Source organism: Notolepis coatsorum (assembly GCF_963971535.1).
Source record: "Notolepis coatsorum genome assembly, chromosome: 9".
NCBI lineage: Eukaryota > Metazoa > Chordata > Actinopteri > Aulopiformes > Paralepididae > Notolepis > Notolepis coatsorum.
This window is the reverse complement of record NC_140173.1, coordinates 35,067,231-35,091,839: the sequence shown is the minus strand read 5'-3', so window position 1 is coordinate 35,091,839 and position 24,609 is coordinate 35,067,231. Positions and strand designations below refer to the sequence as shown.

Sequence of the window (24,609 nt, the reverse complement as noted above, 5' to 3'; positions counted from 1 at the left end):
TAGTTAGGGTTGTAGTCTGATCTTATATTACTGTAGTTAGGGTTGTAGTCTGATCTTATATTACTGTAGTTAGGGTTGTAGTCTGATCTTATATTACTGTAGTTAGCGTTGTAGTCTGACCTTATATTACTGTAGTTAGGGTTGTAGTCTGACCTTATATTACTGTAGTTAGCGTTGTAGTCTGACCTTATATTACTGTAGTTAGGGTTGTAGTCTGATCTTATATTACTGTAGTTAGGGTTGTAGTCTGATCTTATATTACTGTAGTTAGCGTTGTAGTCTGACCTTATATTACTGTAGTTAGGGTTGTAGTCTGACCTTATATTACTGTAGTTAGGGTTGTAGTCTGATCTTATATTACTGTAGTTAGGGTCAGATCTGACCTTATATTACTGTAGTTAGGGTTGTAGTCTGACCTTATATTACTGTAGTTAGGGTTGTAGTCTGACCTTATATTACTGTAGTTAGTGTCAGATCTGACCTTATATTACTGTAGTTAGGGTTGTAGTCTGATCTTATATTACTGTAGTTAGGGTTAGACCTGACCTTATATTACTGTAGTTAGGGTTGTAGTCTGATCTTATATTACTGTAGTTAGGGTCAGACCTGACCTTATATTACTGTAGTTAGGGTCAGACCTGACCTTATATTACTGTAGTTAGGGTCAGACCTGACCTTATATTACTGTAGTTAGGGTCAGACCTGACCTTGTATTACTGTAGTTAGGGTCAGACCTGACCTTATATTACTGTAGTTAGGGTCAGACCTGACCTTATATTACTGTAGTTAGGGTTGTAGTCTGATCTTATATTACTGTAGTTAGTGTCAGATCTGACCTTATATTACTGTAGTTAGGGTTGTAGTCTGATCTTATATTACTGTAGTTAGGGTCATACCTGACCTTATATTACTGTAGTTAGGGTTGTAGTCTGATCTTATATTACTGTAGTTAGGGTCAGACCTGACCTTATATTACTGTAGTTAGGGTCAGACCTGACCTTATATTACTGTAGTTAGGGTCAGACCTGACCTTATATTACTGTAGTTAGGGTCAGACCTGACCTTGTATTACTGTAGTTAGGGTCAGACCTGACCTTATATTACTGTAGTTAGGGTCAGACCTGACCTTATATTACTGTAGTTAGGGTCAGACCTGACCTTATATTACTGTAGTTAGGGTCAGACCTGACCTTATATTACTGTAGTTAGGGTCAGACCTGACCTTGTATTACTGTAGTTAGGGTCAGACCTGACCTTATATTACTGTAGTTAGGGTCAGACCTGACCTTATATTACTGTAGTTAGGGTCAGACCTGACCTCCATCCTCTTCTCCTGACTCCAGATCAGCATCATGACGCTGCGTCTGTTCGAGCAGCTGATCCAGAAGCCCAACCAGCACATCCTCCACAGCCTGGTGCTGCGCAGCCTGGAGGAGCGCAACTACCTGGAGAACAAGCCCCAGGAGGAGCGCGAGCCGCTGGAGAACGGACAGCCACACGACGCTGTGTAAGAACCCCGTCTGACCTAACCTCCAGGCCTGCAGGGACCCCCTCTGACCCCGGGCCTGACCCTCTCTCACCTCCCCTCTGACCCCGGGCCTGACCCTTTCTCACCTTCCCTCTGACCCCTGGCCTGACCCTCTCTCACCTTCCCTCTGACCCCTGGCCTGACCCTTTCTCACCTCCCCTCTGACCCCTGGCCTGACCCTTTCTCACCTTCCCTCTGACCCCTGGCCTGACCCTCTCTCACCTTCCCTCTGACCCCTGGCCTGACCCTCTCTCACCTCCCCTCTGACCCCTGGCCTGACCCTCTCTCACCTTCCCTCTGACCCCTGGCCTGAGACCCTCTCTCACCTCCCCTCTGACCCCTGGCCTGAGACCCTCTCTCACCTTCCCTCTGACCCCTGACCTGAGACCCTCTCTCACCTCCCCTCTGACCCCTGGCCTGACCCTCTCTCACCTTCCCTCTGACCCCTGGCCTGAGACCCTCTCACCTCCCCTCTGACCCCTGGCCTGACCCTCTCTCACCTTCCCTCTGACCCCTGGCCTGACCCTCTCTCACCTCCCCTCTGACCCCTGGCCTGAGACCCTCTCTCACCTTCCCTCTGACCCCTGGCCTGACCCTCTCTCACCTCCCCTCTGACCCCTGGCCTGACCCTCTCTCACCTTCCCTCTGACCCCTGGCCTGAGACCCTCTCACCTCCCCTCTGACCCCTGGCCTGACCCTCTCTCACCTTCCCTCTGACCCCTGGCCTGACCCTCTCTCACCTCCCCTCTGACCCCTGGCCTGAGACCCTCTCTCACCTTCCCTCTGACCCCTGGCCTGACCCTCTCTCACCTCCCCTCTGACCCCTGGCCTGACCCTCTCTCACCTCCCCTCTGACCCCTGACCCCAGGGCCTGCAGGGTTAGGGTTCAACCGCCTCGCCTGCTCTCGCTCTGGAGAACAGAAATAAAGTGAATGCAGCACCCAGCTGTGTTCTGTCTGTCTCACACCTGCAGCACCCAGCTGTGTTCTGTCTGTATGTAAATATATTGCGCCAGTGCATAGGTTGCTTAATCTTGGGATCCTTTAATTGAACTGAATGTACAATAACTAGGGATGTTCGATATTGGCTTTTTTACCGATACCGATATACCGATATTGTCCAACTCTTAATTTCCGATACCGATATCAACCGATATCAACCAATACCGATATATGCATGGTTTCCCCCCCCAAAAAACTGAATAATTTCAGGTAATTAACATTATATATCTCTTTTGTCGTGGAATTAACACAACATTATGCATACTTTTGACAATAAATAAAATCATAATTTGTTCTTACTTGCTTGCCTGGGTAAATAAAGGTTAAATAAATGTAAAAAAAAAAAAAAAAACAATACCGATAATTTCCGATATCACATTTTAATGCCAATATCGGCCGATAATATTGGACATCCCTAACAATAACCAATCGCATGTTGACAAATATTACAAACATGTTGAGAGAGTGGAGATGGAGAATGTGGTATTTTAACTGGGGTTTAAAACATTAATCAAGTGGGCGACAGTGGCTCAGCAGGTAGAGCAGTCGTCTGGGAATCCGAAGTGTCCTTGAGCAAGACACTTAACCCCTAATTGCTCCCGATGAGCAGGTTGCCACCTTGCATGGTTGCCTCTGTCATCGGTGTGTGAGTGAATGGGTAAAAATGGGAGGAACAAATTGTAAAGCGCTTTGGATAAAAGCACTATATAAAATGCACCATTTTATCATTTAATTTATCGTGACCGTGGTAAATGTGACAATATACCATGATATGTATTTCAGGTCATACTTTGAATGTTAAAGGTGCTATATATAAACATTTTGTGTACAGTACTCATTTAAAAAGTGTGGGTCCAAAATGAATGCTCCAGTTCCCCACATGGAATGCACCTGATTGGATAAATGACATGCTGGTGCTCTAGTGCGACATCTAGTGGTTGTTTCTGGTCACCAGACACCAGCGTTCTGCTGGTTTGAATGTGAAATGAGTTGAGATAGATACTATATATAGTGTACACTGTTTAATCTCAATGTATGTTGTTGTTGTTTTTCGACAGAGATCTGGAGGAGGACCCTCTTTTTGCCGATGACCTCTCTCGTGACAGCAGGCTCTCAGGCTCTGATTGGTTGAGCTCCTCACCCCCTCAAAGTCCTGACGCTAAGGCTGATGGGAAGACGGAGGTCCATAAGATAGTCAACAGGTGAGCGGGGTGGTAGTTTGACAACAGGGTGGCAGTTTAACAACAGGGTGGTAGTTTGACAACAGGGTGGCAGTTTGACAACAGGGTGGTAGTTTGACATGACAACAGGGTGGCAGTTTGACAACAGGGTGGTAGTTTAACAACAGGGTGGCAGTTTAACAACAGGGTGACAGTTTGATATCAGGGTTGGTAGTTTGATAACAGGGTGGTAGTTTGACAACAGGGTGGCAGTTTGATAACATGGTGGTAGTTTGATAACAGGGTGGTAGTTTAACAACAGTGTGTCAGTTTAACAACAGTGTGGCAGTTTGATAACATGGTGGTAGTTTGACAACAGGGTGGCAGTTTAACAACAGGGTGGCAGTTTGATAACAGGGTGGTAGTTTAACAACAGGGTGGTAGTTTAACAACAGGGTGGCAGTTTAACAACAGGGTGGCAGTTTGATATCAGGGTGGTAGTTTGATAACAGGGTGGTAGTTTGATAACATGGTGGTAGTTTGACAACAGGGTGGCAGTTTGATAACAGGGTGGTAGTTTGATAACAGGGTGGTAGTTTAACAACAGGGTGGCAGTTTAACAACAGTGTGGCAGTTTGATAACAGGGTGGTAGTTTGACAACAGGGTGGCAGTTTAACAACAGGGTGGAAGTTTGACAACAGGGTGGTAGTTTGATAACAGGGTGGCAGTTTAACAACAGGGTGGCAGTTTAACAACAGGGTGGCAGTTTGATAACATGGTGGTAGTTTAACAACAGGGTGGTAGTTTGACAACATGGTGGTAGTTTGATAACATGGTGGTAGTTTGATAACAGGGTGGTAGTTTAACAACAGGGTGGTCGTTTGATAACAGGGTGGTAGTTTAACAACAGGGTGGTAGTTTGATAACAGGGTGGCAGTTTAACAACAGGGTGGCAGTTTAACAACAGGGTGGCAGTTTAACAACAGGGTGGCAGTTTGATAACAGGGTGGTAGTTTGACAACAGGGTGGTAGTTTAACAACATGGTGGTAGTTTGATAACAGGGTGGTAGTTTGATAACATGGTGGTAGTTTAACAACAGGTGGTAGTTTGATAACAAGGTGGTAGTTTAACAACAGGGTGGTAGTTTGATAACAGGGTGGTAGTTTGATAACGGGGTGGTAGTTTAACAACAGGGTGGTAGTTTGATAACAGGGTGGTAGTTTAACAACAGGGTGGTAACAGGGTGGTAGTTTAACAACAGGGTGGTAGTTTGACAACAGGGTGGTAGTTTGATAACAGGGCGGTAGTTCGACAGCAGGGTGGCAGTTTGGCCATTTCCTTTGACTGTTTGATTCTGACTGGTTTTCACTGTTTGGTTGTGACTGTGTTTTTGACTGTGTGGTTTTCACTGTGGTTCTGACTGTGTGGTTTTGACTGTGGTTCTGACTGTGGTTTTGACTGTGGTTCTGACTGTGTGGTTTTGAATGTGGTTCTGACTGTGTGGTTCTGACTGTGTGGTTTTGACTGTATGGTTTTGACGGTGTGGTTCTGACTGTGTGGTTCTGACTAGGGCTGGGCGATTCTTGCTAAAATGTGAATCACGATTTTTCTCTCTAAGAATTGAGATCACGATTCTCTCACACGATTCTTATTTTTTTTAATAAAATCATTTATTGCACTCTTTCTTAAACAGACAACATAACATAATATGAAAGTGCTTGACTTTTCGAGCCCAGCTCTCCGCGTTGCTTCCGGCTTGGCTAGTCGTTCATACTAATACAATTGGCAGTATTAGGGGGTGGGAAAGCCGGTGGGTGGGGATTGGACGTTGTGGACAGCGACTCCTACAGGTCGGTTGGTGCGCCTGTACAGCAGAATCAGGAAGCAACGGGGGCAGCGTGAGCCTCCCACACGTTACTCCTCGCCGCTGAGAGATCGCGCTGTACAGGTGAAAAGATGCGACAGCTGCCTCCTCGTGTACCGGAGGGGACACGTGATGCAAGGCTTGGTCCACATTGCAGCCGACCAGTGGGAGGCATGGCCTAACAGCGTTCGACACAGGGGAGGGTAGAATTGGATAATACGAAATTGGGATGGGAGAACATTTTTAAATGGGGAGAAAAAGTAGATTAAAAAAAAGTGCTTGACTTAAACTTAAGTACCGGTATCTTGTTTTATTTTTTTTACAAATGTTTTTTTATTTTATTTTTTGACATTACACAAACATTAACAGTAGAAATCCACTATAAATCACAGGACTATTACCGATATAATACTAACAATAATGGCAGCCCAGTTTTTAAATCAAAATAGATGTAGATTAAAAATATACACAAATTAATTACAATACAATACATATACTATGCTCTTGCTCGCTCTCGTCCCCCCCCCCCCCCCCCCCACACAGGACCCCCTCTTGGATAGCATCCATTATACCGTTTGACACCAAGGACTAAAAGTTCATATAATGCTTTATCCTCTCCACCACATCTAACCAGATTGCTATGCTGGCTTCATTAACACCTAGAATTTGTGCGGTAGATATCTCTAGATCAGTGGTCACCAACCTTTTTAAGCCCAAGATCACTTTTTTTTTGGTGAAGGCAAGATCTACCTATTGAAGCTTTGAGAGAAAAAGACAGCCAAGATTGTACTTTAAACTAAATGACTTTTATTTGCCTGTATTCTAATTACATGCAATGCTTTGGTCCAACATTAAAACGTCAAAGTAGAACTATTATGTACTTTCTCAGTCAGTGCTAAGTGCAGTCATCTTATGCAGCATCACTTTTCACATCAAAACAAAAGTAGAACTGTAATGTGGACTTTCTCATATTATTAACATTGACAAACATATTTACAATTAGCATTTTATAAAGTAGAACTGTAACGTGTACTTTCTCAGTCAGTGCTAAGTGCAGTCAGTGCTAAGTGCAGCATCACTTTTCACATCAGAACAAAAGTAGAACTGTAATGTGGACTTTCTCATATTATTAACATTGACAAACATATTTACAATTAGCATTTTATAAAGTAGAACTGTAATGTGTACTTTCTCAGTCAGTGCTAAGTGCAGCATCACTTTTCACATCAAAACAAAGGTAGAACTGTAATGTGGACTCTCAGGGTACGTTTTTTTTTTTTTTTTTTTTAATAAAATGTTCATGGAAAGATCTACAGGGACAGTCTCAAAGATCGACGGGTTGGTGACCACTGCTCTAGATAAATCACATCAAGATAGGTAAGAATCCATAAACGTAAGTATCTTGTAACATACAAAATAACTCAAGTCAGAATAGTCATCATTTAAAAAAAAGTAAAGTAAAAAATAAAATAAAAATTTTTTTATTTATTTTTTATAAAAAGAAATTGTCATAATTTAGACATTTGATTGCATAGGACTATGAATCAAGATCGCAATTTTTTTTATTTTTTCCCCGAGATCGATTTTTTTTCTTCCATTTAACACTTTAATCGCCATGGGTTAAATTCATAATTTACCATCCCTCGCCAGCTCTATTTGTCTATGGAGAAGTTCCCCTTCTTTGCAGGGCTATAACTTTTTAAATTCTATTGCTACATTGCCATTATTATGGCCCATTCAATGTCCTATATGTATTGTTCAGGGTGTAGCAACGTTAAACTTTTTCATTCACATATTCATACTAAAATATGGTCTAAAAAAGTATAAGTACCGGTATGTTTTTATCGTTTTATGCAGCTATCTTCAGAACGTGATTTATAGCCCTAAATGCATTATATTGATGATGAAATACAGTTTGGTAGCGATCGGCGCAAGATGAAAAATTTCAACTGGACGTACTTCTAGAATGATCTACGTATGATCTGATGATGACCGGATGGGCGGGGGATCGTTTATAATTCCGTGGGCAGCGTTAGATGATTCATCCAGAGTGGGTCATATGTTCATCATAGCAGTTTATATGGAATACGTTAGAAAATAACGCTGAATCTTACCGTATGTTCCTCGCGCCGTTGGACGATCAGTGTGGAGTAGACCGTTTTCGATTATGGGATGTTGATCCTGATGAACCATTTCCAGGTTGTATAATACTATATACGTCCAAATAACGTTGTTTATTGAGTTAGGGCGAGCGATTGATCATCCAGTGTGTTGAGATGGAGTCCGGCTACCGATCGCGAGTGCCCGGAGCACATATGGATGAGCACTTCCTGTTTGGCGCGCCCCTCCCTCTTGGCCGATCTGCCGATCGGCCACCAGATGGCGCTCTCGAACCGTTAGACAGTTGAGTGGAGCTCACCAGTACATCTCAGGGCTCCGGAAAGGAAATATGATTTCGATGACAGATTTTTGAAATATTGACATCAAAGACGAGTTACGGCATCTTCGGCAGAATGAGCATGGCTAGGAATGACGTCTTAACTCGTCCCCGGCGATCATAGTGTTAATTGCCCAGCCCTAGTTCTGACTGTGTGGTTCTGACTGTGTGGTTTGCCGTCCCCAGCTTCCTGTGTCTGGTGCCTGATGAGGCCAAGTCGTCCTGTCACGTGGAGGGAACGGGTTATGACACCTACCTGAGAGACGCTCACAGACAGGTGAACCTCTCTCACTAAACCTTACAAACACATTTTTGTTTTGATCTTTTGTTTTTTGTATTAAGGTTTTTCAACAATATCCTTTATATATTGAGCTCTGTGACCCAAGTCCCATTATACTAATAGAAAACCCATTGTATATGTACCGGTGTATATATATATGTTTATATATATATGTTTTTCTTAATCCCTGTCTCTTTATCAGACAGCAGTGTCTGTTGGTTCTAATGTGTTCTTGTTCCTTAACTGTTGTTCCTCAGTTCAGAGACTACTGTGGTGTCTGTCAGCGCTGGGATTGGAGAGGAACCCCTAAGCCCTTAGAGAAGTGTCACCTGGACTCACCTTTCTTCCAAGGACACTTCCTCAAAGTCCTCTTTGACAGAATGGGACGAGTCCTGGACCAGGTGGGTTTGGTTAAAGGAACACTCCAACACCAGGAGAGTCAGACCAGAATATCCATATCAGTGTCATATCTGCATGTCAGTTTTCGTTGCTGTTGGAAAATTGTTCACCTTTGACAGAGCTAGGCTAGTCGATCCCTACTGCTTCCAGTCCTTGTGCTAAGCTAGGCTAGCTGATACTTACTGCTTCCAGTCCTTGTGCTAAGATAGGCTAGCTGATACCTACTGCTTCCAGTATTTGTGTTAAGCTAGGCTAGCTGATGCCTACTGCTTCCAGTCATTGTGCTAAGCTAGGCTAGCATGCATCTGGATCTTTATCTGGGGCTACTTGACACACATTTTATGGTGTAGTGCTGATCTCAGGAAGACTTGCTCAGTTATAATATGTTGAAGTGTTCCTTTAACTGTGTGGTGCTGATCTCAGGAAGACTAGCTCAGTTATAAGATGTTGAAGTGTTCCTTTATGACACTATAAATTATGGTGTATATTGTATTGTGTGAGATGATGACTGAATAAACTACTACTACTACTTGCTCAGTTATAAGATGTTGAAGTGTTCCTTTAACTGTGTGGTGCTGATCGCAGGAAGACTAGCTCAGTTATAAGATGTTGAAGTGTTCCTTTAACTGTGTGGTGCTGATCTCAGGAAGACTAGCTCAGTTATAAGATGTTGAAGTGTTCCTTTAACTGTGTGGTGCTGATCTCAGGAAGACTAGCTCAGTTATAAGATGTTGAAGTGTTCCTTTAACTGTGTGGTGCTGATCGCAGGAAGACTAGCTCAGTTATAAGATGTTGAAGTGTTCCTTTAGCTGTGTGGTGCTGATCGCAGGAAGACTAGCTCAGTTATAAGATGTTGAAGTGTTCCTTTAACTGTGTGGTGCTGATCGCAGGAAGACTAGCTCAGTTATAAGATGTTGAAGTGTTCCTTTAACTGTGTGGTGCTGATCGCAGGAAGTCTAGCTCAGTTTGAATATGTTGAAAGTAGGGATGTCCGATATTATCGGCCGATATTGGCATTCAAATGTGATATCGGAAAATATCGGTATCGGATTTATTTTTACCATTTATTTAAGCTTTATTTACCCAGGCAAGCATGTAAGAACAAATTATTATTGTATTCATTGTCAAAGTATGCATAATGTTGTGTTAATTCCACGACAAGAGATATGTAATGTTAATTACCTGCGGTATTGGTTGATATCGGTATCGGAAATTAAGAGTTGGACAATATCGGATATCGGTAAAAAAGCCAATATCGAACATCCCTAGTTGAAAGTGTTCCTAACTGTTAACTGTGTGTCTCTGTCACCCGGTCTGACCCGTGTCTCCTCCGTCTCTGTCCTCCAGCCATATGATGTGAACCTGCAGGTGACCTCGGTGCTGTCCAAGCTGTCTCTGCTGCCTCACCCACACACGCACGAGTACCTCCTGGACCCCTACATCAGCCTGGCCCCCGGCTGCCGCTCGCTCTTCTCCGTCATCGTCAGGGTAAGAACCTAGCGGTCAAACAGGAGCCACCTTTAAATCCATCCGGTTTAGAATAGTTCAGTTTAGAATAGTTCAGTTTAAAACAGTTTCAGAATAGTTCACTTTAACCTGTTCCACCCGACGGGACCGGTACCGGTCCCAAAATGGCATCTGGTCATAAATCAATATTTTGTGTTGCATACATTTTGCGATTTTAATATCAAACGTTTTCAAGTATTAACATCACTAACATGTCACAAAAGCAAGTAGAATGTATATTATCATCAATACGTTAGTTTAGCAATAGGTTAAAAGTGCCTTTAGATAGATTTAACTTTTCGATTTAGTTGTGAGGGCGACTATTCTGAAAATTTTGAACCGTGGGAATTGTAGTCTTTTTGCTGCCATTTTGTAGAGGGGGTGCATAGCTGTCGATCAGCGTTGGAATCTTTCCGAACTACACTTCCTGGAAGATTATATGGGGTTCAAGGTTCAGAGCTCTGTATGAATTATTTCAATAACTGTTATTATTCGGGATAATAAGCCACAAAAGGTAACGTTTTTGACACATTTTTAAACGCAGTTAGTTTCTCTTCCCTATTGTTAACATGTAGGAACAATTAGATCTGAAATTAGTTTCAAAACGGTTGCACTGTGGGGAAAATTTTAAAGTACAGTAGATTACAGTAGATTTCATTATCTGTTCTTATGCATGCCTGGTGATACTAAATCCAAATTGAACTCAGGCATTTGAAAGATAATATATGTATATAAATGTGCGAATTGGCTATAATAAGGTAATTTATAAGCATCATATTCTATATTCTATAATAATATTTCAAATTGCATTGGTCCGGATGGGAGAATTCAGTACTGTATCTACAGAACCTTCGGTTTAACACTTTGAGTGCCGGGACACGTCTTTTCACGTCTTTGCTGGCCATGCTAAAGTTGCCGGGGGACGCTGTACAGCGTCCTTATATCAATATTTCAAGAATCTGCGATCGGATTCATAATGTCCCTCCGCTGGCCTGAGATCCACCAGCAGGACCCACTGAGCTCTCTGGCGGTTCAGGAGCGCCATCTGGTGGCCGATCGGCGCAATCGCCAAACAGGATGTTGAATAGAGGTTGTCATGACGACCGTAGTACTTCCGGGCGCTCGCTATGGTTCATGGGACTCTGGCTCGTCACGCTACACGGTGATCGATTGGCAATAACTCGATAAACAACATGATTTGGACGTATATACCATTATACAAGCTGGAGATGGACCGGGTAAAAATATATCCCATAATGATAAAATTTCTACTCGACGATGATCGCCCAACGGCGCGCGGAGACTGGGGTGAGTTTCAGCGTGTAACGTTACCGTCTTAGATACTAACTGCTATTATCAACATTTGACCCACATTAGATGATTGGTATAACGCTGCCCACGGAATTATAAACGCCCCCTCGCCCATCCGGTCAACATCAGATGACGTGTAGTAACTTCTAGAAGTACGTCTAGTTGGAATTTTTTATATCGCGCTGATTGCCATCAAACTGTATTTCATCATCAATATAATGCATTTGGGGCTATATATCACGTTCTGGAGAAAGCTGCAGAAAGAGATGAAAACATACTTATACATTAGACCATACTTTACTATGAATATGTGAATGAAAAAGTTTAACGTTGCTACACAATGAACAATACATATAGGACTTTGAATGGGCCCTAATAATGGCAATGTAGCAATAGAATTTAAAAAGTTATAGCCCTGCAAAGAAGGGGACTTTCTCCATAGACAAATAGCGCTGGCAATCTATGGTATATCATGAATTTAACCTTAGGCAACCAAAGTGTTAATAATCTTCCCTTTATTAATTTCCTTAGATTTCTTTTACACATGATCTCAAGAGGGTACTGAACGAGATCAGTGGCATTTTTTTTAAGTTTGGTCATTATTATCATGGTGTTATTCACTGTCAAAGATGCAAAGAAAAATCATAATTCATATTCTCCTTTGTTTCATCACAATTTAAGCAAGCCTAGTAATAGACACAATATTTCTGACACTGTGAATACATTCCCTGAGGTCCATAGATGTCCCTAGATACCAATAATATGCAAATTAGCCTTGTAGAAGTGGAGCAATATTCCATTTACCTAGGTATATATTTTAGGCGAAAATATTCCACGGGTGGAGCAGGTTAAAACTGTTTAGAATAGTTCAGTTTAAAACTGTTTAGAATAGTTCAGTTTAAAAACTGTTTAGAATAGTTCAGTTTAAAACTGTTTAGAATAGTTCAGTTTAAAACGGTTTAGAATAGTTCAGTTTAAAAACTGTTTAGAATAGTTCAGTTTAAAAACTGTTTAGAATAGTTCAGTTTAAAACTGTTTAGAATAGTTCAGTTTAGAATAGTTCAGTTTAAAACTGTTTAGAATAGTTCAGTTTAAAACTGTTTAGAATAGTTCAGTTTAAAACTGTTTAGAATAGTTCCGTTTAGAATAGTTCAGTTTAAACCTGTTTAGAATAGTTCAGTTTAAAACTGTTTAGAACAGTTCAGTTTAAAACTGTTTAGAATAGTTCCGTTTAGAATAGTTCAGTTTAAACCTGTTTAGAATAGTTCAGTTTAGAATAGTTCAGTTTAAAACTGTTTAGAATAGTTCAGTTTAAAACTGTTTAGAATAGTTCAGTTTAAAACTGTTTAGAATAGTTCAATTTAAAACAGTTTCAGAATACTTTATATTTTAGATGCAAAAATAAATGTGGGAATTTAAATGTGTTATGACACATAGAATAAAAGGAAATACATTAACTGAATTATGTTGTAAATGTCCCCACTTAAAGATAATTGAACCTGCTGTATACCCTTTCAGTTGCCCCTGCATAGACCACTGCACTTCCGCGTTACATTGAAATCGGGGAGGAGATAGCGGGGGGAGCAAATTAATGAATGTGGATGAGAGCCTTGATGTAAGTGGTTGCAGCTACGGCTGTGGGGGTGCTAGAGACATGATCGAATAGACTTTTATGCGCCTAAGTCTCCTGAACACGGTACGACCCATTCCTAATCGATCAGAACTAAATCGGCCGAGCTCAAGTCCCTTTTTCAGCACCTACTCCCCATACGCATGCGCAGATTGTCAACGGAGTCTGAACGGTGCGAGACGACGCGCGAATGAATGTTGAATGTTCCATCAGAGGGGGGATCTTGTGGTGGTAGTGTGAGCGGCTATAGACCACTGCACTTAAATATAAACATTAGTCTACCTGGAGACTCAATGAGGTAATTGTAGATGTCGCCATAAGATGCATCTGGCCATTGAGTGGGATAATTTTTTCATTATCCTGTTCGGCTGAAAGGACACTGGCCACCGAAGCTCCCCCCTCTGATGGAACATTCAACATTCTTTCGCGTGTCATCTCGCGCCGTTCAGACTCCGTTGACAATCTGCGCATGCGTATGGGGAGTAGGTGCTGGAAAAGGGACTTGAGCTCGGCCGATTTAGTTCTGATCGATTAGGAATGGGTCGCACCGTGTTCAGGAGACTCAGGCGCATAAAAGTCTATTCGATCATGTCTCCAGCACCCCCACAGCCGTAGCTGCAACCACTTACATCAAGGCTCTCATCCACATTCATTAATTTGCTCCCCCCGCTATCTCCTCCCCGATTTCAGAATCCCGGAAGTGTTGCGGTGGTCTATAGCTTCAGTCTGTCCCCGTCCTTCTGTCCATCAGGTGGTTGGAGATCTGATGCTGAGGATCCACAGGATCCCGGACTTCACACCCAAACTGCTGCTGGTGAGGAAGAGACTACTAGGTCTGGAGCCAGGAGGCCCCAAGTAAGTACTGCTGCACGGTTCTATGTTGCACGGTTCTATGTTACATGGTTCTATGATACAAGATACAAAGATAGGTGCGGCTGGGTAGCACAGTGGACTAAGCACTTGAATCGGATCCAGCTACATTTACATTTACATTTAGTCATTTAGCTGACGCTTTTATCCAAAGCGACTTACAAGTTCTGTACGACAAGCCATCAGGAAGGGCACAACTCTATCAGCTGAGCAACAATGTTCATCAAAGTGTTGAGTGCTACAGTGTAGGTTAGTTTATTAGGACAAGTGCATGACAGTACGGTTAGTTAGGGTTAGATTTTTTTTATTGTTTTTTTTTTTTTTTTTTTTTTTTTTAATTCAGATAATGGTTGAAGAAGTGCGTCTTTAGTCGACGGCGAAAGATTGGACGTGATTCGGCTGTCCTAACTGGGGTGGGTAGTTCATTCCACCATTGTGGGGCAAGGACTGAGAATAGGCGACTTCTCTTTGATGACCCTCCCGGAGCTTGGATAGGAGTAGGTCTGAGGCGGCCAGAAGATGTAGAGCGTAGGGGTCTTGAGTGTGTGTAGTTAGAGACCATTGACCGGAGGTAGGCGGGAGCGGTTCCCTTTGCCGCGCGGTATGCTAGGTCGAGGGCCTTGAAGCGGATTCGTGCAGCAATGGGGAGCCAGTGCAGGTCCCTAAGAAGTGGGGTGACATGGGCCGACTTCGGTAGGTTTGAGATCAGGCGGGCCGCTGCGTTCTGAATGAGTTGAAGAGGCTTAGTGGCAGTGGCCGGGAGGCCAGCGAGCAGTGCATTGCAGTAGTCGAGGCGGGAGATGACTGTTGATTGGACGAGGAGTTGGGTGGCTTCTTTTGTCAGGAAGAGGCGTATCCTTCTGACGTTGCTCAGGAGGAATCGGCAGGTTCTGTTCGTCGCTGCGATGTGAGCAGAGAAGTTCAACTGGTCGTCGAGGACAACACCAAGGTTCTTGGCGGTCGGGGACGCAGTCACAGCTGTATTCTCGACTGTGATTGAAAGGTCGGTTAGGGGGGAGGATTTGGCCGGCAGGTGGAGCAATTCTGTTTTGCTTAGGTTCAGTTTGAGGTGGTTGGACGTCATCCAGGCTGAGATGTCGGACAGACAGGCCGAGATCCGCTCAGAGACGTGGATATCTGAGGGAGGGAAGGAGAGGAAGAGTTGAGTATCGTATCAGCGGTACCTCCGGCTTGGTCAGTCGTCCCTACTAACACAATTGGCAGTGTTAGCGGGTGGGAAGCCGGCGGGGTATGTGTCCTGGTCAGGCCCGGACTGGCCATCGGGAGCACCGGGAGTTTTCCCGGTGGCCTGGCCTGCACAGATTTAAAAAAAAAATTATAAAAAAAAAAAAAAATTATTATTATTATAATTTTTTTTTGCCAGGCCATTGTTTCTAGTTGTGGCGGCGGCGCGGCGCGATAGTTAGATAACCTAGATGGGTGGGGAACAACCAGGATTTCACTGTCTGCGTCAGAGTTGGAGAACTATCTGACTCTCTCTCTCACGCGGATCACACACACACAATGGAGCCGTGCTGCCGCTTGTGATTGGTGGAGGCGGGACCAGGCGATACAACTGATTGACAGCGGAGGCGGCGAATGGAATGGCAGACGGCACTCAGATGCAGAATAACAGCCAGGCAATGAGCCAGGTAGTGAGGGACTCGGGAGAGATACAGTAGAGCGAAAGTCAATTAACATTGATGTCAAGATGGACAGTGGAAGAAAGAGGAAGGGTGGAGGAGAGAGGGATAAAACAAAGAAAAAGAAAGGCCCTTACAGGAGAGAGTAGTTAATTGTATTATAATAGTAAATAGAAAAATATGTTGTGCTCTTGCTTTTTTCTTTTTGAAGGTGGAGAGAGTAGCATTGCTAGTGCCACAACAGTTTTATTTGAGGTCCATAACAGTACATTGTACTAAGCAATTGTTGGCTCATTAGTTTGTGATTCACATGCACTAAAATTCACCAGAATGCAGGAAATTAAGTCTTTGTAACAAAAAAATTCCTGGTGGGGGACCCCCAGACCCCCCGCTTAAAAAGTGGCCTGACTGGGTCTATATTTCGCGCTATATCTCCCGGTATGAATTATTTCCCCAGTCCGGCCCTGGTCCTGGTCGTTGTAAACTGCGACTCCTACTGGTCGGTCGGGGCGCCTGTTCAGCGGGGAGAGGATCTGGGGGAAATAGTGTGAACCTCCGCACGCAGTCCTGGCTGTCAGGTGAAAAGAAGTGGCTGGCGACTCCACATGTATCGGAGGAGGCATGTGGTAGTTCTACACCCGCCCCATGCCGACAGTGGGGCAATGCGCGCAACGACCAGGAAGGGAATTGGCATAACGACTAAATTGGGATGGGAGCAAAATACAGAAAAAGACCAAAAATAAATAGAATAAAAAATATATACAAAGATAGAATAACACCTTGTTTCTGTCAAGAGTCGTCAGCCTGGTTTAAAGATAGAATAACACCTTGGTTCTGTCGGGAGTTGTCAGCCTTGTTTAAAGAGAGGAACAGTGCTTGGTCTCATGCCAGACTCTAAGGGGACACTTGACATTGGCTGTCATTCAAACAGATTAGAAACCAATGCACTTCTGCAGTGAGTAAAACCAAGTCAGATACTTTTTTAGATCTTATCACTAGCTCCTACTCTAATCTGGCCAATTTCTGGAAAGCAGCTAATTTGAACAAAAACAAACCCACAAATCCTTCACTACGCATATCAAGTACGGTGACTGTGTGATTTTAGACCGAAATTAGATTTGCCTCATGTAACAAGCATATTCGAATAGCAGCGCACACGACCGCAGCAGACTGCAGAGAGTGGCTCCCTCAGCCAAACGCACAATTGGAGGTGGGCTTCCCACTCTCCAGGACATTTACACCAGGCGTTGCAGGGCCAAGGCTAAGAGAATAGTCAAAGACTAACTGCCTCTTTGCACTGCTGCGGTCAGGCAAGCGCTACCGGAGTCTCGTGGCCCGTACAGAGAGACTCAAAAGGAGCTTCTATCCCCAGGCCATCAGGATGCTCAATGACTAACCCATCCAGACATTCTACATTCATTGCACACACATCCACATGCACACACACGCTTAAAACAATTTTTAGTAGTAGAAATACTTTAGGTTGTACTTTAGTTTGTATATTGCAATTTTGTATGGTGTTTGGACTTTATTCTTTTTACTTTCTTACTGTATGAAGCACATTCTCAGGGGGCTCATACAGAACCAAGCACTGTAATATACATGTACTTCATACGTGACAAATAAAACAAAACTTGAAACTTGAAACTATTGAGGATGCAGGGCATTTTCTTGATAAGACACACACAGGGCCCGCCATAGCTGTCAACATAGGCATAGGCAGGAGACAAAACGTGAATTTTAGCCCCGCCCCTTCCCCCGGCCCCACCCCCTCCCACTCGGCCCCGCCCCCTCCCAATGGAGCTGCCTCGTCGCTTGCCATCTGCTGGTCAAAACCTGTATGTACCCAGCCATTCATTTAAGGGTAAACTGTAAATGTTTTTTCACAGGAAATGCATTGTATTATTTTACAGATTACTTTTGTGTTCCTACTTTAAGTGTAAATGCTATAAAAATACAGTAAATGACCTTTTATCAAAATATTAACCATTAAATAAAGGTTGTAATTAGTGCTGTCAGGCGATTAAAAAAATGTATCTAATTAATTACAGGATTTGTAATTAATTAATCTAATTAATCGCATTTTAATCGCATAACCATTTTATGCCTGATATTCTATATTCTATAATCATATTTCAAATTGCATGTGTCCGGATGGCAGAATTCAGTACTGTATCTACAAAACCTTCTGTTTAATCATCTTCCATCTATTAATTTGCTTAGATTTTTCAGGTCTGGTCAATTTGAGCATAGTGTTATTCACAGTCAAAGATAAAAAAAAATTGTATTGATATTCTCATTTGGTTCATTACAATTTACTCAAGCCTAGTAACAGACACAGTATTTCGGACACTGGGAATACATTCCCTGAGATCCATAGATGTCCCTAGAATCAGATACCAAGAACATGCAAATGGACCATATAAAAAAAAGTCTGTAATGTGTATTCGACGTTCTTATGAAATGAATGAGATAAAAAAAAAAGTTATTAAAAAAAAAATAATAAAAAAAAAAATCTTTTTTTTTGTAATTAATTTTGAGTTAATTTTCATAACGCGATAATTTGACAGCCCTAGTTGTAATCTGTAAATGTATTTGATTTTACTGTAAATGTTATGATGAATTGAAAATGGGGGAAGAAGTCCTTCTCTGCTAAAAACAAGCCATTGTAATTGATTTGCTCCCACCTTGTGGTGAAAACGGAATTCCCTCATTTATACATCTATTGCACTCTTCCACAGCCAGACACTCTCACATCACATCTTAACTGTAAACAATCATTCTTTACATACCACGAGAGATAAACATATTTCTTCATTCATATCAACAGTCACAAAACATTCATCCAAACTTTATCTGACTTGCTTTCACGCAAACCAGTGCAGCACGTCACTATTCTGCTGACGTCATTCATTCATCTAAGCCAATGGGAGGTCACATTGTTCAGTCATACCACACAGACCAATGAGAGACGTCGATATTCAACCAAACTCCCCAGTTATCCAAAACAGGAAGTAAAAAACGTTAATTCTTATCGGCAACCTTCCTCATTATATGCCAAACCAGCTAGATTTTTTTTAAACCCTGCTTTCACAGTTACATTCACACCTCTCACCCAACCTTAGTTCATGTCATTAATCCTTACGTAAACCACTTCCCAGCACGTAAATTGAATCTAACGTCACACGTTAAGCCAAAATCAAAGATTTTCGTCCGCCATCCCGTTTTAAACAGCGTAAATATGACATTTATCTTCGTTTTTAAAGCAATAAATTCATATTCGCCAACTCCTACACATCATAGCTAGTATCCCTCTGTTTTTAATAACAATCCGACCGTCGCAACATATTCTAAACACATAATATTCGCTGACGTCGTGTTTTCCACCGTGTGAGACATTGAAATCAGCTCGGCATACTTTACACTGCTGCCACCTGTTGTCACAGAGGGGAATTGCAGCCATTTTGTAAAAATTAATAAGTACAAAATACGTGCCAATTCCGTGAACCGTGAACAGGGCGTGAAGAAGGTTGAAAAAACAGGAGAATCCCGGGAAAAACTGTAGGGTTGACAGCTATGGGGCCCGCCCTGGCTGCTGATCGTATGTGCTCAATGGATCATGCCCCCAAATCCTCTGTTAATCCCTTCACCCCCAGTGTTGTATTAGAAGCATTGCAAGCCATTGATACCAGGAGTTAAACTGGGGAGGATACATTGCCAGGAGTTAAACTGGGGAGGATACATTGGATACATTTTCTATAAAAACACAGCGGCTCCAATTATTGCAGAGCAATTAACTCATATTTAATCTTTCCATTTTAGGAGGTAGTTTCCCTAGTTTCCCAACTATTGACAAATGTCATTACCCTGTTTAGCAAAAGTCATGGAATCGTTAGTGGGCAACGTACTCAAAAACGGCCTTTTCTCTAAATTGATTGAGTTTATAAATGTAAAAAAAAATATTATTTGAAAGAATGACTTTCTCTAACCATACATACTCATGAATACTTTCTCTAATGATAAGTACTTGTGATTACTTTCTCTAACGATAAGTACTTATGATTACCTTTTCTTTTTTATTGATCTTTTTTCCCCCTCCATTTTCCTCCGATTTTTCTCCCATCCCAATGTTAGTCGTTATGCCAATTCCCAATCCCCTTCCTGGTCGCTGCGCACTTACCCCCCACAGTCGGTCTGGGAGAGTGGAGGCTATCACGTGCTTCCTCCGACACACGTCCAGCCAATCAACCGCTTCTTTTCACCTGGCAGCGCGGACTCTCATTGAGAGGGCGTAGCGTGTGGAAGGATCACACTATCCAACTCAAGTCCTATCCGCGCTTAGCAGGCGCCCCGACCGAACTGTAGGAGTCGCTGTTTACAACGACCCGGACCCACCCCGCCAGCTTCTCCCACCCTCTAATACCGCCAATTGTATTAGTGTGAACGGCTGGTGACAACCCCGGAGCTGTGAGCTGGATTCGAACAGGCGAATCTAGCCGCTCCGGGGTTTGGTGACGAACGCAATCTCCATTACGCCACCTGACCGCCCTATGATTACCTTTTCTAACCATTTCTTCATGCATTTTTCATGCGTATATATAAAATATTATTTATTGTTATTATCATTATCATCACAATGTTATAATAATGTATTATATACATATTTGTGTGTATATGTAATGTGTTATTATAATATTGCAATATGATACTTTGGCCATATCACCCAGCCTTTTATCTCAGTTTATTCCGTTTTAAGCGTTGTCTCTCCCTGTTCCAGCATCGACCACATGACTCTACTGGAGGGGGTGATCGTGCTGGAGGAGTTCTGTAAGGAGCTGGCCGCCATCGCCTTCGTCAAGTTCCACGCCTCGACCTCGCCCTAATCTACCCCCCAGACTAGCTGCCTTGGCACAGGCAGACAGGACAGGACTGGGCCCTCACTGGGGCATGGAGGTATGGGTGGCACAGGGTCAGAAATAAACATTAACCACTAAAGTCATCCCTCCGAGACTGCCGTCTCTCCCACCCGGAGCGGGTTTCACCCTCCCATCAGGCTCCACTATAGAGAGTCTCTGGTCCTCAGTGGGACAGAGTACAGACACTGCCCCCCCCCCCCCCCCCCCCCCCCCCAGAGCTCCAGGAGGAGGAAGAGGAGGACGGTGGAGGTGACGATGGAAAGGTTCCTCTGAGAGGTCGAGACACTACTTCTCTCTCACTCTCTCACTCTCTCCTCATCTTCTCCTTTTGTTGCCAGCCAAAACAAGATGTTAGCCCCATACTTGTGTGTTTCACTGAGGAGAGAAAGTGGTCTGTGTGTGTAAGTGTATTTATTTCAGTGTCACTCATTTGTAAAGCGTCAATGCCTTAGTGTGGAACCACACCGTTCAGTTACAAGAGACTGTTTCCTGTTGAAACATTTTTACCTAGACCCCTCATTATGACCCAGAACAGACCTGGCTCAGTTAGTATTAGTTATTCTTAGTGCTTGTTTTAACCTGCTTGGGGCCGGGAGGTATACCAATATGAAGATATACCATCATGGAGCCAATGCATAACAGTATGCATTTTCTTTTATTTTTTTTTAATATCATCGTCCACGATATGTAAATAGTATCAAAGAAATATACATACTGTATATTTTTAAGTTAATAAAAAAAGAAGAAAAAAAGAAGAAAGTTAAAGAAAATAGAGCATTTTCATTGAGATTGTACCATGACAACTGTATCACAAGATAATAACATACAATAAATATCACATTGTGATTTGTACTGGGAAACTATTAATTAATTTGAAAGAATAACCTTTTCTAACGATACATACTCATGATAACTTTTTCTAATGATAAGTACTTATGATTACTTTTTCTAACCATTTTGTCATGCATTTTCCATGCATATATATATATATTATTTATTGTTATTATCATTATCATCACAATATTATAACTATCTGAGTTATTCGTGTTCACCCCACCCATCTGGTTCCGCCAGCAGGTTAAAACAAACACACTTGTTCACAAATACTATTTGTCCCAGTTCTGGTCCTCTGCTCTAGTATTTTAAACTATTGGCTTTTAGTTCCACCAGCTCTGGGTTGAAGTATCTAAGATACTAAGATCAACGCTGGGCCTCCTTATTTATTCACTATCTAGTGCTTTCATGTTGCCTTTTTAACGAATAGGTCTTAGAAAGACATATGATTTTAATTAATCAGAAAGTTAACTAAGTGGATTAACTCACTAGTTCAGTCTGGTGTCGCTTCTCATCTATAGCCTTCTCTAAGTATCACAATCAGTGATGTCATGGATGTCTATGTACATGCACACTCATCATGTATTTATTTACACATGGATGTCTATGTACATGCACACTAATCATGTATTTATTTACACATGGCTGTCTATGTACATGTGCACTCTCATCATGTATTTACACATGGCTGTCTATGTACATGTGCACTCTCATCATGTATTTACACATGGCTGTCTATGTACATGCACACTCTCATCATGTATTTATTTACACATGTATCTCTATGTACATTGTACATGCACACTCATCATGTATTTACACATGGCTGTCTATGTACATGTGCACTCTCATCATGTATTTACACATTGCTGTCTATGTACATGCACACTCATGTATTTACACATGGACACCTATGTACATGCACACTCTCATCGATACATATCAGAATTTGTCTATTTCTTTTTATAATTATTTTAGGGAAACGGAAAAAAGTCATGTTTCATTTTTCTTTCACATCCATCCTAGTGTTGGTATTAATTATATAACTTTTATTTTCTAACTGAATGCTGTCGAAAGTGTCACTCGTCGTAAAAGTGTCTGTTCTGCTTGTGTGTCCATGGGATGATCAGTGTTGGTTATATTGCATTTTATAACATTTATAATAATTCCGACTAAAATCATTTGACATGGGAGCATTAAAGGTGGGTTAGGCAATTTCAGAGAAATGAACAAGAGTGATCTTACATGTCCAGCTGGAAATCGAGCAAGCTCTGTGTTTCAAGCCCGGCGCCGTGCGCTCTGCTCAACAAAGCTTTTTCTACAAACGACCAGAGTCACAGGCAGATTCAAGCTGGATTTAAAACATAAATAAAATTAAAAAATTAAAAAGATCCCAGCCTCTGATTGGCCACGAGGTGGTGTCAGTTTTCCCATGCAGACCTGGGAACACCACTTGGCACCTTGAGACTCGGGAGTGTCAGATTACAGGGGCAGTCACACAGACTCTATCTATTTTCTCAGAACATTTGATTTATTGGTAGCTGGGATATGAAGATAATCTCACAAAATATGACTACATTACCTACACCACCTTTAACACTTTGAGTGCCACGGACACGTTTTGTCGTTAGTTCATGCCGCCAGTTGAATGCCAGCAACGCTATATAGCGTTTGTTTGTCGTATTTTTTTTTATTAGCGATTTGAATTCATATTTCATCAATCGAGCCTCACGCTAGTGCTGCAGACTCTCTCTGAGCTCCATTGGGAAAATACCGCCCCCTATCGTCTCTCCCTGTGTAACTGCACCCCATTGGATTAGACTGATGGGGAGGGGGGGGCGGTGGTCCAGCCTCCTCATTTAACTTTTCCGGCGAGGCATCTGAAGAGACCCAAGTGATCGCCGAGCCGGAAAACGCATGGAATACATATTTACAGTACCCAACGCTGAATCAATAAACGCGATCGATATTTGGAATGGCGATCAGGAATTGGAATAATCTTTTTGGAGAACATCTGAGCTGAGGTAAGCAATTTATTTTACCAGTCTTGGGGTAATCGGATCTGTTTTGACCTATATATCAGCGTGTGCCCTGTGTGTGTGTGTTGATCAGGAAATGAGAGAATATAATTTTCAGATCGCTTCTCTAGCGTGCATAAGTACACATCGATAATCTAGCGTTTATTTGAAAACGATTCATAAATAGGCCGAAAAATGACAACGTTTTTTGTGTATGCCAGAATATTACAGTAAATGCTGTTTATCACGGAATCTATATATTTTCCTGAAAAACGAGGGCTTTTCAAAATGCTATAAAACGGAAATGAACCGATTAAAAAAAAAAAAAATCCGTTTCGACAATGTTGACTGCAAACAAGTCATTGATAAACGACGGGCAGATTAGACACAGAGCCATAATTTAAGACAGAGATTATGCGTTCACAACGCTATCATTGAAGTGGGTGCTGGCATCCAACCATGTTTTACCATGTTAACAAGTGGCAACCAAAGTGTTAATATTCCAGACTCTCCTGGATCCACAGCATAGTACATGGAGCAGGGGAGTGAATTAACTGATGCACAAAACAAAAGTACATGTTACTTTGTCCAACCGATTGTCACAATTCTCATGTTAATGTGAGTTATCGTTAAACAGGTATTTTATTTAGAAATTCAGTTAATGTGCGAGAAGAAGTGCCTGTTGAAGAAGTTAATTTCCTTCCTCGCTGTGACTAGTTGAGCTCCTACAGAAGCCGGTTTTTATTTGAGGTATTACATTTACCACTAGTATTGTTTTTCACCAGGGGTTTCATCCCAAAACACAATATCCACCATCTGCACGTTTACGTTACAAACTGAATTGACCATTTTAACGGTAATTAATTGGAATATAATACAATATATTTGTTTACAAAAATATTTTATAAACGATGTATGTGGTGATTCAACGTTTTCTTTTCCCTCAGAATGGATATATAACGGTTTGAAATGAAACTCACAGGGCGGTTTATTGTTGAGATGGTTTTGTTTCTGTGTGTTTTGGTGGTGTGGGGTTTTTTGGTAAAGATGTAGCTCAGAATCAAAGTCACCTCATGGATCGGTGATTCATGGGTGAATATTTTAAAATATGTCAAAACATTAAAGGTGCTATAGATAACATGTGTAGGTAGAGTCATATTTTTTTTAAATAATAATACTTTTAGAAAGGTGCAGAATAAAAGTATTGTCT

General features: G+C 42.1%; 1 protein-coding gene across 1 annotated transcript in view; it reads left to right on the top strand.

Moving 5' to 3' along the window:
• fhip2a (FHF complex subunit HOOK interacting protein 2) overlaps positions 1-24,609 on the top strand; it is a 64,220-nt gene extending 39,611 nt beyond the window's left edge. Inside the window, exons 11-17 of the mRNA XM_084321483.1 lie at positions 1,344-1,507; positions 3,588-3,731; positions 8,179-8,269; positions 8,530-8,673; positions 10,019-10,159; positions 13,870-13,973; positions 20,409-24,609. Coding sequence (XP_084177609.1) covers positions 1,344-1,507; positions 3,588-3,731; positions 8,179-8,269; positions 8,530-8,673; positions 10,019-10,159; positions 13,870-13,973; positions 20,409-20,514 — 894 coding nt within the window. The 3' untranslated portion in view covers positions 20,515-24,609. The remainder of the gene's footprint in view (positions 1-1,343; positions 1,508-3,587; positions 3,732-8,178; positions 8,270-8,529; positions 8,674-10,018; positions 10,160-13,869; positions 13,974-20,408) is intronic.